Source organism: Gavialis gangeticus, unplaced genomic scaffold (genome assembly GCF_001723915.1).
Source record: "Gavialis gangeticus isolate Ggan-Ray unplaced genomic scaffold, GavGan_comp1, whole genome shotgun sequence".
Classification (NCBI taxonomy): Eukaryota; Metazoa; Chordata; order Crocodylia; family Gavialidae; genus Gavialis; species Gavialis gangeticus.
In genome coordinates, this window is record NW_017729034.1 from 70,497,246 (window position 1) to 70,515,455 (window position 18,210).

General features: G+C 42.7%; 1 protein-coding gene across 4 annotated transcripts in view; it reads left to right on the forward strand.

Moving 5' to 3' along the window:
- Window positions 1-18,210, forward strand: part of PLG (plasminogen) — a 63,540-nt gene that overhangs the window by 32,423 nt on the left and 12,907 nt on the right. The window contains exons 6-14 of one of the 4 annotated variants that reach the window (XM_019527496.1): window positions 1,789-1,909; window positions 3,895-4,013; window positions 4,789-4,951; window positions 6,349-6,479; window positions 7,781-7,786; window positions 8,158-8,347; window positions 14,379-14,542; window positions 15,379-15,527; window positions 16,658-16,751. In XM_019527496.1, coding sequence (XP_019383041.1) covers window positions 1,789-1,909; window positions 3,895-4,013; window positions 4,789-4,951; window positions 6,349-6,479; window positions 7,781-7,786; window positions 8,158-8,347; window positions 14,379-14,542; window positions 15,379-15,527; window positions 16,658-16,751 — 1,137 coding nt within the window. Of the gene's footprint in view, window positions 1-1,788; window positions 1,910-3,894; window positions 4,014-4,788; window positions 4,952-6,348; window positions 6,480-7,780; window positions 7,787-8,157; window positions 8,348-14,378; window positions 14,543-15,375; window positions 15,528-16,657; window positions 16,752-18,210 lie in introns of all 4 variants that reach the window. The other 3 variants (XM_019527497.1, XM_019527498.1, XM_019527499.1) reach the window with 3 other exon arrangements.

Here is an 18,210-nt window from a genome sequence, read left to right on the forward strand (position 1 = left end):
GATGTGGAGAAGCTTGAGAGTGTCCAGAGAAGAGCCACGCGCATGATCATAAGTCAGGAAAACAGACCTTATGATGACAGGCTGAGAGTCATGGGGCTCTTTAGCCTGGAAAAGCGCAGGCTCAGGGGTGATCTGATGGCCACCTATAAGTTTATCGGGGTGACCACCAGTATCTGGGGGAACATTTGTTCACCAGAGTGCCCCAAGGGATGACGAGGTCAAACAGTCATAAACTACTGCAAGACCATTTCAGGCTGGACATAAGGAAGAATTTCTTTACTGTCCAAGCCCCCAAGGTCTGGTACAGCCTGCCATCGGAGGTGGTTCAAGCACCTACATTGAACACCTTCAAGAGCAAATTGGATGCTTATCTTGCTGGGATCCTATGACCCCAGCTGACTTCCTGCCCTTTGGGCAGGGGGCTGGACTCAATGATCTTCTGAGGTCCCTTCCTGCCCTAATGCCTATGAAATCTATGAAATAGCTAAGAGAGTTATAGTTTTTGTCCTTAACTGAGTAGGCACTTAAGCATGTGCCAAATTTTAAGGAATGAGAATAGTTCACTCAATATCAGTACTTCAAATTTTACCTTAAACTTAGGCATTGGCTTAAATACCTTGCAGATTTGTACCCCTTGCATGTATTTGACTTTATTCTTGTTTGCAGCCTTCAGCTGCTACAGGTTTTAGGGTTCCTTTGCTTGGCACATAAAAAGATGGATCTTGGTGCACCTCATTTTTTAAAATCAGCGATTCTCAACCAGTGTGGTGTGATGACCTTGAATGCCTTGAGATTCTTTTAAGGGTACAGCAGGGTGTCACAATGTTAGCACTGTTAGGTGTGTAAACGTGATTCACAAAGTAAACACAGAGCTTCCATAGAGCTAAAAACATTCTGACCTGCTGTGGAGCTGTGGGTTTTTTTGCAACAGAATTACATTACTTTTTGTAGTCAAGAATCAAATGAAAACTAAGAGCTGTCATTTTCAGAGGGATGCCTCAAGCTTCCTGAGGGGTACCTTGAGCCCATCAAGGGGTACCTGAAGTCTTAAAAAAGTTGAGACTCATAAATATGGCACTTCCTTTGTCCCACTGCTATGCCCCATGTAGACAACACTGCTGAACTTGGGTGTGACTCCCTTAACTAAATTCAGGGAACACCGGAAACATTGATTCGGAGGTTTTGGATCCATCAAGATCTTATTCGTAAATTGAAAGAATGTTAGTAGGTAATGTCATAATTCAGTACCCCCTGGAAACAGAGTTCTATAACCCAGTTTACCAGAGAAAGCATCTCTAGTAATGTGAATCCATAGGTATCATCTGGGCTGATCACAAAGAAGTACAGAGTAGCTGATTGTATAAATCACTTTCTGACCCATTAATTCAACAGAAATGGCCATTCCCCAGCAAAAGGATGGCATACATTCCATTTATAGGCTGTACAATTTTGTTGCCCACATTTTGTTGTCTGCATATGAAATGTTGTCTGTATAAAGCTGCAATACAATAAGGCATCAGTTTTTTAATCTTAGTTTTACAAAATGAAATCATTTTTAATTCAATATTCACTATAGTTTTTTAGCTTTTTAAATAAATCGAGGAAATAAATATAATTGATTAGGTAAAGTTCTCCTCCAAGAAAAAGAACCTTTTATGATTACAGTATTTTTTTAACCTCGGAGTGAATTCTTGAACTGATGACAGAGTAAAGAAGGAAGTGCATAGGCCAGTCATACTCCTGACTTCTTACCTGCTTCTTTGTTTCCATTTGTTCTTACCAATGCAGAAGAGTGCATGCATTGCAGTGGAGAGAACTACCAAGGCAACATTTCCAGAACAGAGTCTGGGCTCGAGTGCCAGCCATGGGATGCTCAGAAGCCTCATTCTCATGGATACATCCCTGCAAAGTAAGTCACTACCTGTGCAGATTTACCACACTCATCACCAGGGATCCTGGTTTTCTCTATTTAAAAATAGCAAATTCTCTGATAAAAATTTTGTGAATTTTCTGATTGAAACCCCCCAAACCTGTGGTTTTCTGCGATTAAAATAAAACACCACTATATATATATATATATATATATATGTATCAATTGAACACAATATTTTATTGATATATTTACAATTTTTAAGCAATTTGGAAACCTACCCATGCCTCAATCACGTAAATATATGGCACTTCCTTTGTGCCATCAATAAAATACATTCTATAAATAAATGCAATAAAGTAAATTCTAAATACTTATAAATTTTTGCATCTGATTTTGGGTTTTTTATCATGGAAAATCAGAGCTCCCCTTGCCCACCTTGATGCTGGTCCAGCGATGCCTGTCCCCCCTGCTGCTTTGTGGTGCTGAGAAGCCCTGATATGCCAGTGCCCTGCCCATGCCATTTCCCTTCACTCCAATCCCACAGCCCGCTGGGCCCTGCTGGTGCCCTTCACTCCCCACCCACAGCCCTCCACCCTCTCCAGGCCTATTGGAGGGGGCCCCCAGCTGCCAGGGCTACAGCGCCAGGGACCCAGGTCTGTGGCCCCCTGCTCCCCACAGCAGCACCAGAGTCCCAGCTGCTACCTGTGGGAGGCAGTAGCTGCTGCAGCAGACTGCAGAGCCTGGCTCTCCCTGCCCCATGGGTGGCATGGCCAGAGCAGAGCCTGTGGTGGTAGGGCACTGCGGGTTGCCTGCTGCAGGCTCAGGGCTCCCTGCCCTGGTGCCCTGCCTCCCAGGCCTCTTTAGCAGTGGTGGCTGTGTCATAGAGTTTCTGCCTACCATGTGGGAGATCTGAGTTGAAGTCCTGGCTGGGTCAAGTAGGGGTGACTGAAGTAACAGGGAAGAAATTCTTAGATAGGCACCTGGCTGGGATTGTCTGACCTTTTCCTGCTTGGGGCAGGGGGTCAGACACAATGATCCTTTGGGTCCCTTCCAACTCTACAATCTATGAATCTATGACCTGATGCGGCAGAGCAGAGCGGGGCCAGGCAGGGAAGCTCAGTGCTGCCGCTAGGAGCCCTGTGCTGCCCTGGCAAGCCGCCAGCTGGCAGCAGTGGGGGTGGTGGTGTGGGGTTGTGGTCCCTGCTGCTGCTGGGAGGGCAAAGGCTACTTCAACATGGTTGCACAGGGTTCGCAGTGGTGGCACCAAGCTCCACACCCTGCTCTGCCCTGCTGCACTGGGACCCATTCACTGGGAGGCAGCAGGGTGGGGAGCCCAAGCCCACCACAGCCAGCCCACCCCTGCCCCTGCTTCATGCACAAATCTGGGGGGTACATGCCTGCCATGCCCACCCCAGGAGTGCACTCAGCAGTGGGGACCCAGTCCCCCCTACCCCCTGGATGAGCTGAATGCCGCTCTGTCCCATTTCCCACCCTGATCCTGGGCCCTGGGTTCTGGGTCACAGACCCCAAGCCCCATGTACCACCCCAGCTGGGCAGGAGCCCTAGCCTGAGCCCCAGCCCTGCCCAACTCCCTCCCTCCCTCACTATGGAAGCCTCAATCCCCCCGTTCCTGCCCCCCCCCGACTTACCTGTGGGACCCGCTCTCTAGGCTTTCTGCTGGCCATGTGCATGTGTTCATGTACACATGCACATGGGGCCCCTGCTGATCACCCTACTGCCACTCCTTCTAGCCCCTTGCAGACTAGAACTCTGCCAGCCTGCAGAGGTGAAACCCACCATTTCCTGTGGTTTTCTCCTTTAAAGGAGAAAATCCAAGTTTTTCTTCTTTAAATGAGATCATCCGGGTTTTACCATGTTTTCCATGGCAAACATAAAACCCGGATCCCTCTTCATCACCAAGCATCTGAGCACCTGAAATAGGTCACTGTGCCATAGGAGGGGCAATCCACACCGCCAGCCACTAGCAATTCATATTCTTAATTTTGACTTTTAATTGTCAGTTTGCCAGACAAGGATCTGAAGATGAATTATTGCCGTAACCCTGATGGGGAGCCCCGGCCTTGGTGTTTCACCATCGATCCAACTAAACGCTGGGAATTTTGTAACATTCCACGTTGCGGTAAGTACTACATACAACAAGTGTTAAAAAGAAGTAAGCCGTAACTCTGATTTTACCTCATGTTAACTAACTCAAATTAAAAGAACCATGTTTACACAAATATAAGATGACCCTGAATATAAGATGGCACTCTAATAATTATGTTCTATACATCGAAAATTTATAGATCTGTTATAATTTTCCAGGTATAGCATCTAATTATTGGAAGTTTGCCTTGAATTTGTTCCCCTCTCCCCATTGCTACAGGAAAGAAACTAAATCTGGGGAGGTCAGGTACTCTCTTTGCCCCCTGACCCCCGCCCCCAGCTTCTTCCCCTTCCAGCTACTTTCCTTCCTTCCTACTGCTCTCCCTAAGCACAAGCAAGTGAGGAGCAGATTTGAAAACATTGATTTTGAAACAAGCATGCCAAGAATAATTTGCATATAGGTAGCTCATCCAGAATTGATGCATTTTACCTTTTTTGAATCTGCTGTAAGTTTTAGCACAGGTACTCCATAAACACATTAAGCAATGTTTTTGTACCTACAGTATATGGAATGTATGATATTAGTCCAAAGCCAGAGGCTCATGATATGCCATATAGCTCATTGGCCTGGGCCCGAGCAGAGCCAACAGCATTTCAAGCCATGGTGATCCCACAGCTCAGCACTGCTCAGACACCCCTGCAAAAGATCCTTATGCTAATTAACCTTCCACTTGTGGCTGGAACCGGGGGTTCTTGTTACAAGTCCTGGGATTCTCCAAAAATGTATATGCATGTTTTTTCTGTTGCAGCTACACCCCCACCAACTACTGGACCAGGCCTTCAGTGTCTTGCAGGAAGTGGAGATAATTATCGAGGCAATATAGCCATCACAGAATCAGGAAAGACTTGTCAAAACTGGGCTTCTCAGGCTCCTCACAAACATGCTCGGACCCCTGAGAACTACCCATGCAAGTAAGTCAAGGCATCTTTATTCTCCAGAGCCACACAGAAGTACCTAGGAACACAGTTACTGTATTTACCTGACTCTAAGTTGACCCTGAATTTTAAATGACCCCCCAATAATTAGATTCTATACATAGAAATTTTATACATTTATAAAAATTTTCCATGTATAGAATCTAAAAGTTGGAGAGTCATCTTTAATTCAGCCTCCCACCCTCTCACTGCAGGGGAGCAGGCAGTGGTTGGGTAGGTGGTGTGGAGAGGTCAAGCAGCTTGTCCCCTGCTTGTGCTGCCACCTTTGCCCTGCCACCTTTGCCCCCTGCCTACCTCCTCCCTCACAGCATTTGCCCCTCCCTCGTGGCCCAGCCTCTGCTCCCTATTTCCCCCTCCCTTACCCTTGCTTCACATCAGCCAGCTCCATCCTCGTCATGGCCTGTGGCACTAAGCATGGCCCCAGCCCAGACCAGTCCCTGTAGCAACTACACAGGCTTCATGTAGCTGCTATGGGTCTGGGCTGGAGTGTGGATTGATCTTGCTGGTGTGGAAGAAAGGTAAGTGGGGGCGGGGAAGCAAGAAGGAGAATTGGGGCTGCATGGGTAGGGAGATAAGGGGAAGAGCTGGTGGGTGGAAGAAGGCAGCAGCTGTGGCTATGGCCGTGACCCCAGGTAGAGGCTGGAGCCTGAGCCACACCAGCCATGTACCCCTTCTCCCCTCTCCCACTCTATTGATTCTAAGATGAGGGGCTTTCCCCCCATGTTAAACAGGGGAAAAGACCTTGTCTTAGAATCAAGTTAATGCAGTATTTCATGATGATCTAGATATAAAAATTAAAAGTGGAATGATTTTCTTCAACTATGTTGCTAAATTCTCTTTTCTCCCAAACTATTTCAGCTCATTATTCTTGTTTACTTGTTTATTTCTTGAACCTTATTTTTGTTTCTCCTATGTTGCTCCTCTTTTTTGTTCCTTTATTCTCAAGTACTTATTCATCCTCTTCCTTGTCTTCCTTTCCCCACTCACATCCATCCTTTTATTGTATTTCAGGCCCATGTGTCTCTTTGTATAGTAAGGAAGTTAGACAAGTTATTTTTCCTGCCACCCTTATTCTTTCACCATGTGCTGTAGCTACAGAGACACAATGAAAGGTAGTTTCCAGTATCAGAAAAGGTCTTCAGCTGATCTAGATTGTTGACCAGACCAAAACCAACAGTGTACTGCAGTAATCTATAGCATAAAGAAATGTCATCAATTAACACTTTACCTGCAATATTCAGTTACCAATGAATTCAATAGAAAACAGGTCAAGAAAATTTTTCACCCCCGTCTCCATCTCCTCCTTCCCTAAGTTCATGTCCATTATTTGATGTTCATGAGAATTTTATTTCCACATAGTTTTTCTGTTTCAGGGCCTTAGATGAAAACTATTGTAGAAACCCTGATGGTGAGAGCAGGCCTTGGTGCTACACTACCAGCAAAGATGTCCGATGGGAGTATTGTAGCATACCTAGTTGTGATGAGACAAAAGTGGAAATCACTGGTAAGAAGAATGGGATGCATCTGAAATGTGGACGCTGAAGGAACAGTGGTGATGGTCATTTTTTATTAACAATCCCAAATACATCTTTGTTCAGTTATATTATGATGGCTTATTCATCATGGTTTGTAGTTTTTCTTTCACCATTAGTTCTTTCTTCTAAAGTCAGAAAAGGTTTTGACAACAGAATGAAAAGAGTTTAAAAAATAAAAGGGGAAAAACTGAACAGGAAAAATCTTGAATGTCATTAATTCTATTGCATTCAGTAGAAAAAAAGAGAAAAATGTGATGAAAGGGAAGCAAAAATACAAACTGAAAAAAGATTTGAGCACAAATTTGTTTTAGTTCAAACTTTCCGTTTAAAGATATAAGCACAGTTTTTAAAACCCTGCTGTTTGGTGAGAAAAGGTTTTAGTTAAAAAATTCTAACTAGTTTTACAAGTACAGTAGAATAGCAGTACATTAGGGCACTAATGAGTCAAATTGCTTGCTCTATTCAAGTATATTAAGACACAACAACAGGGAGTCAGTGGGTGCATTACACTTGCAATCAGCATGCAGAAATAAACTCTGGTGCAGTTCATGCCAGAGTTAATGGTGCAGCATCTATACTTGCACCTGGGGCTACAGCAGTTAGAGTTGGGGCTGGCAGGGGGCCTGGAGGTCAGCCTTGGGCTTTGGATGGCAGCGGCAGGCTGGCTGGGGCACAAGGGTGCTATAGCGCACAGCTAGCTGGCAGGCTAGCCCAACCAACCCCAATCACCATCTACACATGCACTGAGGCAGCATAAATTACTTCACTGTAGGATAGTATTTGCCCTGGACAATACTATCCTTAAGCAGAGTTAATTAATTTACTGTGCCCTAATACAAGTACACATGTAGACAGTGATGCTGTACTGCAGAGCTAATTAGTCAACTTCGCAGTCAAGTGCACATGTAGATGCACCCAGTATATAGCAAATCAACGGAAGCTGCAAAAGCTTAAGAGAGAATACTAGTTTCCAAATTCCAACTCCTTAAAAATCCAGCCCAAATCATCCATTCACTTAAGAAGCCTAACCTATACAACTATGAAACCATATTGATTTGGAAGGACTTCTTTGAGGTGATTTTGCTGGACTTCTTGAAAGGTTCTTGGCTGGACTTTTTGAAGGGTTCTTGGCTGGAGTCTTCTTAGGAGTCTTGGCTGCAGGTTCTTCTGGAGTCTTGTCTGCTTTCTTAAAAAGAGTGTCCAAGGAAGTTTGGACAGGTGTTCTCCAAGGAGATGAGCCATGCAGCGAACTTGTTCAAACATTGTAAAGCTGAAACTGTTGTCATAAAGTTGAAACAAAGTGTCAATTTATAAACATTATAAGTGCAAAATGTTGTAACTCGTAAGTTGAGGACTGCCTGTATTTTGGATCTTATGTATACTTTCTTGACCCCCTACTTCAAACAAATCTATATAGAAAAATAGTGAAACTGAGGTACAAATGCTTCTAATGAAGAAAATCCATGAAAACCATTAAACATCTCAGGAAATGCTCCTTTAGTACCTTAGGTTGAATGAGCTTGTCATAGGAAGCCATCTGCAACAGCCAGGCTAATCACTCACATATCTTCTCTTTTTTTCTGTTATCATTTATAAATATTGGTGTAAAACATTATTAAAGAGAGCGGTTTCTGTTATTTACTACAGCTGAAGCTGAAACTGAAGCTGAAGCTGAAGCTACGCATGAGCAGGTTCCACACACTGAAGATTGCTATCAAGGCAATGGTGCGACTTATCGTGGCAAAACTTCATTGACTGTCTCAGGAAAGCAATGCCAAGCTTGGAGGTCCATGTCACCACACAGTCATAAGAAAACGCCAGCAGCATTCCCAGATGCGTATGTTTCTTTCAGTCATCATCACAATATTGGTGCAGGCATTTTTGAAAATGTATTAATTGTACTTTCTACTTAGAGGGACACCATGTCAAATTAAAATTCATTTCTGAAAACAAATTTATCTGTTAATGCGTTCTATATCTATGTTATCTAATATCACTTAAAGGATTTCAGATTCAGAATTTTTGGTCTTTGTTTAGAATATTTCATTTCACCGAGCGTGAGCAATGAAAATCAGTGTAATTAATTTCATTTGCCGTATCTTCTTACCAGAAAAGCTGAAAGAGAATATACTGGATAAAACATAATTTTTTTCCTATTTTTTAAATGTGGGAATATTTCTGTTATTCTAAGGGCCCTGCTACATGTTCAGAAAGGGAATTGGGGGTTACAATGGACAGTAAGATGGATATGAGTCAGCAGTGTGCCCTTGTTGCCAAGAAGGCTAACAGCATACTGGGCTGCATTAGTAATAGCATTGCAGGCTGATTGAGAGAAGTAATTATTCCCCTCTATTCTGTGCTGGTGAGGCCACATCTGCAGTACTGTGTCCAGTTTTGGAGCCCCCGCTACAGAATGGATGCGGACAAGTTGGCGAGAGTCCAGGAAAGGGCAGCAAAAATGGTTTGGGGGCACATGATTTCTCAGAGACGTTGGGGGAACTGGTCATATTTAGTCTAGAGAAGAGAAAACTGAGGGGGATTTAATAACAGCTCTCAACTGCCTGAAGGGTGGTTACAAAGAAGATGGAGCTAGACTGCTCAGTAGTGGCAGATGATATAACAAGAAGCAGTAGTCTCAAATTGCAGCAAGGGACATTTAGGGAAAACTTTCTCAGCAGGAGTGTGGTAAAGCACAGGACCAGGTTACCAAGAGAGGTTGTGGAATCTCTATCCTTAGCGGTTTTTAACACCTGGGTAGACAAAGCCTTGGCTGGGATGATCTAGTTGGAGATGATTTTGGGTTGAGCAGGGGGTAGAACTAGATGATCTCCTGAGGTCCCTTCCAATCCTAACTTTGTATGCTTCTGTGAAATTAAAGCTGGATGAAAACCACCTATAGAGTTGTTACACATTTTCAAGTATGAACTTTATAGCTAGTTGGCTCTTTTTAAAGCTGGATAGTCATTATTATGGTGCAATAATTACTTTGTGCATATGGCAAGTCTAAATTTATTGCACAATTAACCAGTTAATTGTGTAATATATGTAATATTTAGCAGGGGTCTAAGTGTCTGTAAAAAATAGTTTTCACAAAATTTAAATTTGGGGATAAATGTAAAAACAACTTAATTTTATTCTTAAATAACTGAGTTATCGTAATTCTTCCAATAATCAGACATGACCAAATTCTGCTCATATGCTGAAAAGTATACCTCATTAAGTATTTGAAGGTGTTTTTCCATGTAGTCTGGTGGAGGGAGAGAAAGCTTTAATTAGAGTGGCTCTAAGCAGATGCGATGCATAGGGGTTGCTGCTTGCCACCCTGCCACCAGCAGTGTCTGTGGGCTGTCCCTGATTGCCCCTGGCCACTGCTGCCAGTGGCACCTGTGGATGGTCGCCGACCCATGGTCGGTGCTCACCACTCCCTGCCCCCCCGCCACTGACAGCGCTGGCGGCATTTGCAGGAGCTCCCCACTCACCGCTGCTGGGCTCCTGTCACTGCGCTTCTGCCACCACTGGTGCAGCTGTGCCCCCCCCCAGCTGCCAGGGCCTTGCGCTGTTCATGGCTGTATCTCGTGTATCAGCATCACTGTGCTTCAAAATGGTGGCATGGGTGCTTTAACTCAAGCTCATCAAACACCCCTGCTTCCATTTTGAAACACAGGGATGCTGATACATGAGACGCATAGGCTGGCTGGAGTATGCTAATTAGTGCCTGTTTTAAAAACCAATGCATTGAAAAATCCAAAAGGATGAAATTATTTATACGAATTACAAAATTAGTTATACAAATGTGTAGTATGTATATTCTTGAGGTAAATATACTGTGTTACAGCAATGGTCATAATTGGAATATGGGAAATGAGTATTACGCTTTGCATTTTTTAGTTTTGTTCACAAACTGTTTACTTGTTAAATTCTTTGGACTATACAGATTCAATGAGTAATCATTTATTCCTCATGTAATGGAAGTTATAGATAGTTACCAATATGCTAGTCTGTATTGTGTTTTATTCTACTTCATTCCATCCAAAGTGTAAGACCAAAAAGGGACACAGTACTCCAGGTAAGACTAGGGAATGAGTGGTCAGGTTGCATAACTGTAGAGAAGGATCTAAGGGTTACAGTAAGATGAATATGAACCAACAGCGTGCTTTTGTTGCAAAAAAGGCCAACAGTATACCAGGTTGTATTAACAGAAATATAACTTACAAATAAAGGGAAATGATAACCCTACCTTACTGAGCATTGGTGAGGGTCTCACCTAGAGAACCGTGTCTAGTTTTGGGCTCCACACTTTAACAAAGGTGTGGACAGGTTGGAAAGCATCCAGTGCAGAGTGACAAAAATTATTAGAGGCCTGAAAGCAAGTTTTATGAGAAAGGCAGAAAGAGCTAGGAATATTAATCTGGAGAAAAGAAGAATGAGGGGAGACTTAGTAACATTCTCCAAATACCTGAAAAATGATTATAAAGAGCAGTGGCAATGCATGGGGGGTGCATGGGGCTGCACGTGCACCCCTGAGAGCACCCTCACAGCAACATTCCCTGCTTAGGTAGCAGGCGGGGGTGGGGGCAGGTGGGAGCGTTGGTGCCCTCCCTGAGACCACCAGCTGGGGAACTGGGGGAACCAGGAGAAGTGCCACTGGCACTTCTGGGCAGCGTTCCCTCTTAAAGCCAGCTTAGAGGGAACGCTGCTTCCAGATTGGTGTGCACGACTGGCCACGGGGGACCACCTCCTGGTCACTGACTGGCCGCTGGGGGGACAAGCGCTCCCCCTGACTCAGAAGGCACCAGTCACCCATGATAAAGAGGATGGAGATGGGAATTTCTCTGTGGCTGTAGGGAATGTGACTAAGAATAATGATGTCAAACTGGAGCACAGGCTGTTTAGGTTGGAAATCAGCAAAACTTTTTGGGTATAAGTGTGGTAAAACTTAGTAATTGACCACCTAGAGAAATTGTGGAGGGTAGGGCTAGGATCCAGAATGACCTGGATAGACTGGAAAAATGGTCCACAATATATCAGACAGGATTAAACAAGGACATGTGCAAAGTCCTGCACTTGGGATGAAATAATTGCATGCACAAATACAAATTGGGGAATGATTGCCTAGGCTGCAGTACTGCAGAGAAAGCTCTAGGAATTAGAGTGGAACATCAGTCGAATATAAACCACCAGTGTGCTCCTGTTCCCAAAGAAGCTAACAGCATCTTAGGCTGTATGAACAAGAAAGACCTCACCTGGAGTACTGTGTCTTTTTGAGGCCCCACACTTCAAGAAGGATGTGGACAGATTGGAAAGAGTCCAGTGCAAAGGGAAAGAAATAATTAGGGCCTGGGAAGAAAGACTTATGAGGAAAGGCTGAAATAATTAGGGGTATTTAGTCTGGAGAAGAGAAGACTGAGGTGGGATTTGATAGCAGTCTTAAACTAACTGAAGGACACACAGAGGATGGAGATGGGCTTTTCTTTGTGACTGTAGAGGACAGGACTAGGAACAATGGCCTCAATCTTTAGCAGCAGAAATTTATTTTGGGAATTAGGGGGAACTTTCTGACTACGAGGGTGATCAAGCATTGGAACAAGCTACCTAGAGATGTTGTGGAATTTTCATCCCTGGAAATTTTCAAGAGCAGGTTAAATAGACACTTGGCTGAGATGGCTTAGTCAAGGATGATCCTGCCTTGACCAGGGGGCTGGACTAGATGACTTTGTTAAGTCTCTTCCAGTCCTGCTTTCTTACGATCCTATTGTATCTATTGTTTCGTATGAGGGCTGGTGCTTATTAGGGGTGTGCGAAGTGGGCTGTATTTGATTCAGATTAAGCCCAATTTGGGGGACAGTGATTCGATTTGCTGATTCGGATCACTGTCCTGATTCAATTCGGCTGAATCTGAAGATTTGATTCTGATTCTGAGAATCAGTGATTTGGCCATAGACGCAGCTTTATATGTTTTTTCTACATACCTTGAGGTACCAGGCATGGCTCATGAATGCTGAGATGGTGGGGCAGATGGAGCATCCCACAGGAGTGTGGGGGGTGCCCCTGTGTGCTCGGCAGCAGACCCAGAAGTGGACCAGAAGTACTTCCAGTCCACTTCTGAGTCCTCTGCCAAGCACGTGGGGGACCTGCCCCCTCCCCCCGGCTCCCTGGCATGGCGATCTGCCACGGGGGGACCCTGGGTGCCCCCTCACACTCAGGAGGCACCACGGTAGGGAGGAGGGGTCCCTTGTGTGCTCCACAGCAGACCTGGAAGTGGACCGGAAATACTTCTGGTCCACTTACGGGTCTGACACCAAGCGTGTGGGGACCCCCCCACACTCTTGTGGGACACTCCATCCGCCCCACCATCTCAGCATTCATGAGCTGCCTGGTATCTTGAGGTATGTAGAAAAAATATATAAAGCTGTGTCTATGGCTGAATTGTTGAATATCTCCAAATCAGATTGGAGGCTTCCATTCAATTTGGAGAGATTAAAGGGTCTCCTGATTCGATTCGGCGATTCAGCCACCGAATCAGGCCGAATCTCCTTCAAATCAAATCAGCGACTAAAGCTTTGCACAGCCCTAGTGTTTATACATGTGCTCTGGATGTCGGGGCATGGAGGGAGTGCTTTAAATAGAGAGGCTCCTATAGCTGCACTTATTAAAGCACCTGGAGCTTTAGATAAAGTGCTCCCGCCACTATTTGAAGCATGGGGATGCTGATACGTGAGAGGTGGGAGGCTGCTGGAGCACAATAATTGCCACACTTCAGCAAATTTGATTAATTGAGTCTGCCCTGATGCACTGAAATTAGAGAATGTCAGAGCAGGCTCCTTTCTCATGTATAGGCACCCAAAGTTTTAAAGAACAAGTTATACAGACACTTGTCTAGAATGGTTTGACAGAGGTGATCCTGCCTTGCAGGGTGGGGGCAGGATTGGACTAGATGACCTCTTGATGTCACTTCCAGTTCTACTTTTCTATGAAAATTTTTTTCAAAATAAACAAAATATCAATATTCAATTTTAAGCAGCTTTCTGTTTTGAAATTGTATTAAATTTCTAGTCAGTATTTTTAAATTAAAAAGGCAAAATTAAAACAGCATATCTTGAAATGATCAAAATGAAATGTTTCCATTAATCCAAGGCAGATTTTTTCTGGGTCTTCTCTTTATGAAGTTTTGAGATTTTGACACACTGTCCTGATTCAGGATTAGAAAATGTTTTGACCTTGTAAAAATTCTAACACTGACCTTACAAACAGGTTTGCATGGGAGGAGTCCCATGGAATTCAACCGGATGATTCCTATTCATAAAGTTATTTCTGTTTATAAGTTTTTTTTGCTCTTTATATTGTACGAGTTTTGAGGAAATGACCTTGTGCTTTCTTTATTGCTGTCTTTTAAAACATATTTTGATTTTTAAACATAATAGCCCCACTCTTAAAGCATTCAGATCTGCTTGACTATTAATAAATAATTACATAATTTATATAATATATAATATATAAATTATATTTATATAATTGCATCCATGTATTCATGCCAATTAGGAAATAATAATTTTATGATCTCAGGCATTACTTGGCAAATTGACATATTGGGCATCATTTTTGGTTGATATTCTGCAAATGCTGTGTTATGTTTCCTCATTCCTCATAATCACAGCTATGATGGATTATGAACCATGCGCCTTCTGCTAATATTGTAAGCATAAACAATTTTTCATTATATTTGGTAGCATAAGGATTTCTGCAGTATATGCTATAAAATAAATATATATCATTTGTGTTCTGTAGGTACCCACATCTCTTTTGTAGGTTTTCATAAGTTCTTTTAGAGCTATGGCATAGAGAGAAATATGCTGTATTTTTTTTTGTAGGGACTTGAGGCTGAATTATTGCAGAAATCCAGATGGTGATAGAGCCCCATGGTGTTACACCACTGATCCAAGTGTGAGATGGGAGTTCTGCAACTTGAAGAGGTGTGGAGATTCACAAACAGTTGTACAAAAGCCAACCCAGACAACAACAGACTCAGACACAGGTATGACTCGTCACATCCAATAACCAGAAAAATATAATCCTTGTGGAAAAGTTCTACAGATCTGACTGTGGATTAAAAAAATTGGGATTTTTAGAAATTACTCTACATTATGATAGATTTTAATAGACAATTATAACCCATCTTTAGTATATTGAGCTGTACTACAGATTTGTAAAACAGAGATTGTGTATCAAAAGTTATACAGTTAGGACTTTTCATAAGGAAAGAACAAGAAAACAGAGAGTTTAAAGGTGTTGTGACCTTATAATATTGAAAGAAACTTGATAATATAGTCGGAAGGACAAATGCAGGTGTGATAGGGATTTTGTTGATAATTATGATGATGATTTTCTAGGCAATGTGCATTTACATTTCAATTTTTTGACCTTGTAAAAATTTTAATTCTGGCCTTACAAACAGGTATGCCTGGGAGGAGTCAATAGAGAACTTCCATAGAACTATTACTCTGCCCAAGTGCAGCTGACATTTTGAATCCAGCTTAGGTGTGGTTCCATGTCACAGAGTCACGAGAAGACACTGAATTTAACCTTTCCTTTTTAAAATCAATCAATAAATCTAAGCATCATGGCCACAAAGAAGGGATCCAAATTTGACCCAAGTGCAAATGATAGATGGATGTCTGTCTGAATCACCAGCCATCTTGAAACAAGATTTTGGCCTCCTCTAACAATATCCCAGTCCACTGTATCATATAGTGCATTATATCCCACTGTCAGTTATTTTTTCAATTTATACTTGTTGATACAATCTCTGGATTTGACCCAGTGATAAAGGAAAAGAAAGAATCACTCTCCTTCTGTCTCTTTCTTTAACAGACTGCATACTGGGTAATGGTAAGGATTATCGTGGCACTGTAGCAAAAACTGGGAGTGGCAAGACTTGTCAAGCATGGAGTTCTCAGACACCACATACCCATGACTATTTTACTCCACTGACCCATCCGCATGCAGGCCTAGAACAAAATGTAAGCAGTTGTTATGGCAACTCATGCTCCTTTGCCTTTCCACAATGACACGTCTGTCAAGTATTAAAGGACATTTCTGTAGTTCAATAAATCATTTTCAGAACCTGATTCTGTAAGCTCTTACTCTTATGCAACCTGTCCAAGCTTCTCCATGTGAGCCTTCAAAAAGTAGATTAAGCATGTGGTGCAGTAAAATCAATAGGGTGGGCTCCTGTTTGATGTATTTCTTTTTCCATGTGACACAATGCATTGAGGTAACATTCTGAATGCATAAAAGATCAAGGTTTTCTAACATAATGCCATCTTCTCTATATACCCAACACCCCAAAATGTACCTTCCTCCCGGTTATGCCTTCTAAAACATGCCTGTGCCAATGAAAGCCTGTATAGATAAATATGTACCAATGACGTTTTTGGTTTTGTTTTAATCCACTGGGTATGATTATTCAGGGAGAAAAAAAACACCAAAAAAAATACTCATCCAATTTGGAAACCTTCTTAGGGGATGTCCACAGTGAGCATGAGGTTTGAGGGGGTAAAAGGCATTTATATATTGCTCAGATTGTGGCATTTAAAGCACTCATTTGCAGTTTGGGATAAAGGTGTGCTGGCAAGCCATGCCAAAGTGACTTGCAGAGCTTCTGTGTAGTTCTAGGATGCACAAGACCCTTTGCAATCATCACACAGATGCCCCTTGCCACCTTCTTGAGATCTTGAAAAGTACTTAGCATTGGCCTAATTAATGATGATTAAACCTACTGAGTCAGGGAAACATCTAATGCTTTAGAAAAAACCCACTTTACATTTAATTCCACTTCCCTGAGGTCCACAAGATGAACAGGAGCTTCAGCCTGGCTCTTTAGTGTGAGTTTTGCCTGGTTGAAGACTTGCATTCATTCCACTTACATGCTGTTTCACTAAATTATTCTAATGGTCTTGAGAAAAAGAAAGCAAGGAATTTTAAAATAAAAAAACCTCAGTTATCAACAAGGCCATGAAAAAGCACCTGGAAAAAACTGTCAACATTCAGTTTTATATTATTGTAACAACGTATATCAAAAAGGCATCTTTATTCCCTTTTTAATATTCAAGATTTTTATTGTTCATTTATTTTTGTGATTTTTTTACAGTATTGCAGGAATCCTGATGGAGATATTAATGGCCCTTGGTGCTACACAACAGACCCAAGAAAAGCCTGGGATTACTGTGAAATTCCCAAATGCCGTAATTATCCTTTTAAAGACTATTTTTTCTTCCCTTTTAACATTTTTTGAAAACTATTGTGATCGGTAGTTTCGTTTTTTCAATCCAAGCAGTCTTTAACTATAGTTCTGTATTTGAAACTGTAGCTACATACCATATCTACCTATAATAATTGGCTAAAATTTAAACAACAGGGCAGCATTCAATCTCCGCTAGATTAGCTGGGTTTCTAAATCATATTTCAGTATCATCTAGAGGCCAGGGTTTGTCACTGCAAAGAGTTGATTCCTGCCCCAAAGAACTGATAGCTTCTCTCCACTCTACCTGCCATGTGTGTTCTTGTGAGCAGCACACACAATGCTTTCCACACATCGATGCCCCTAACCAAGCAAAGACCAGAACAGGCAAGTGGAGTAAGGGATGGTGTAAAATACATGTACCACAACTGTAAAACCCCTGTTCTCCTGGTTTATTATGCTGGGTCTCCCAACAAATGAACTGGGATTGCTTTACATTTAGAGTCTTCACTTTATAGATATGTTTCTCAAGAGTAGTATTTATATGTTAGATTTTTTGTGCCTTTTTCTTCTGCAGTAATTAGCTCTTCCTGGAACTGACATAGTCCTTATGTCCTAAGCAACAGAGACATCTGTGGAAATTGAGTTTTTCACACACAATACAAAAGCAATTCCTTTTCAAAGAGTTCAGAGCAATCTGGAGGAACTAGAATATAGCATGAACCTTGAACAAAAAAGGTCAAAATAGCAATACTTGTTACCCAGAGCACATGCCTTATTTGCACTGGTATAATCTTCCTTTCTGCGGGTGTAAATGAGAAGCAAACAGATGGCATAAAGCCCTTTGCTGATGTAACTCACTTGAATCTGGCACAAAGTTACTCCTAGAAAAATCAACAGTAGAAATATACCGGGGTGAGTTACACTAGTGCAAGGGTGTGAACAGATACAATATTTGCAACATTCCAGAACAGTAGCATACAGAGAGAGGTGGGATAAAATGCTGCAAAGCTTGATAAAAAATATACCTATGGGGGAGCAGGTACTATTTTGTAGTGTTTCATCCCACCTTCTGTTTGTCTTTCAGGCATCTCACACTGCAGTGCCCCCATACACAGTTTCTAGGAACCCTAGGTGCTGAAGGGACAGCAGCTCCCACTTTATGGCACTCAGGATGCTGTGGCTCTGAGTACTCAGGACCACTGGTACTAGGAGACCTCAAAACCACTGGAGTTGGAAGGCCAGAGAGCCTGAGCCCAGCTTCCTTCCTTCCCTGGAAGCATCTAAAGCAATATTATGGAAGGAGGTGACTCTAGGAGTCAGGGCTGCAGAACCATGCTGGCAATCTGTTGTGCTCCTCAGACCCTGTGTGGGGATAGAAGAGCAGAACTATGGGTCACAACAGTCCCCTGCCTCACCCCCGGGCTGAAGAGCATGCCATTGCATACATTTTTTAAGTGCTC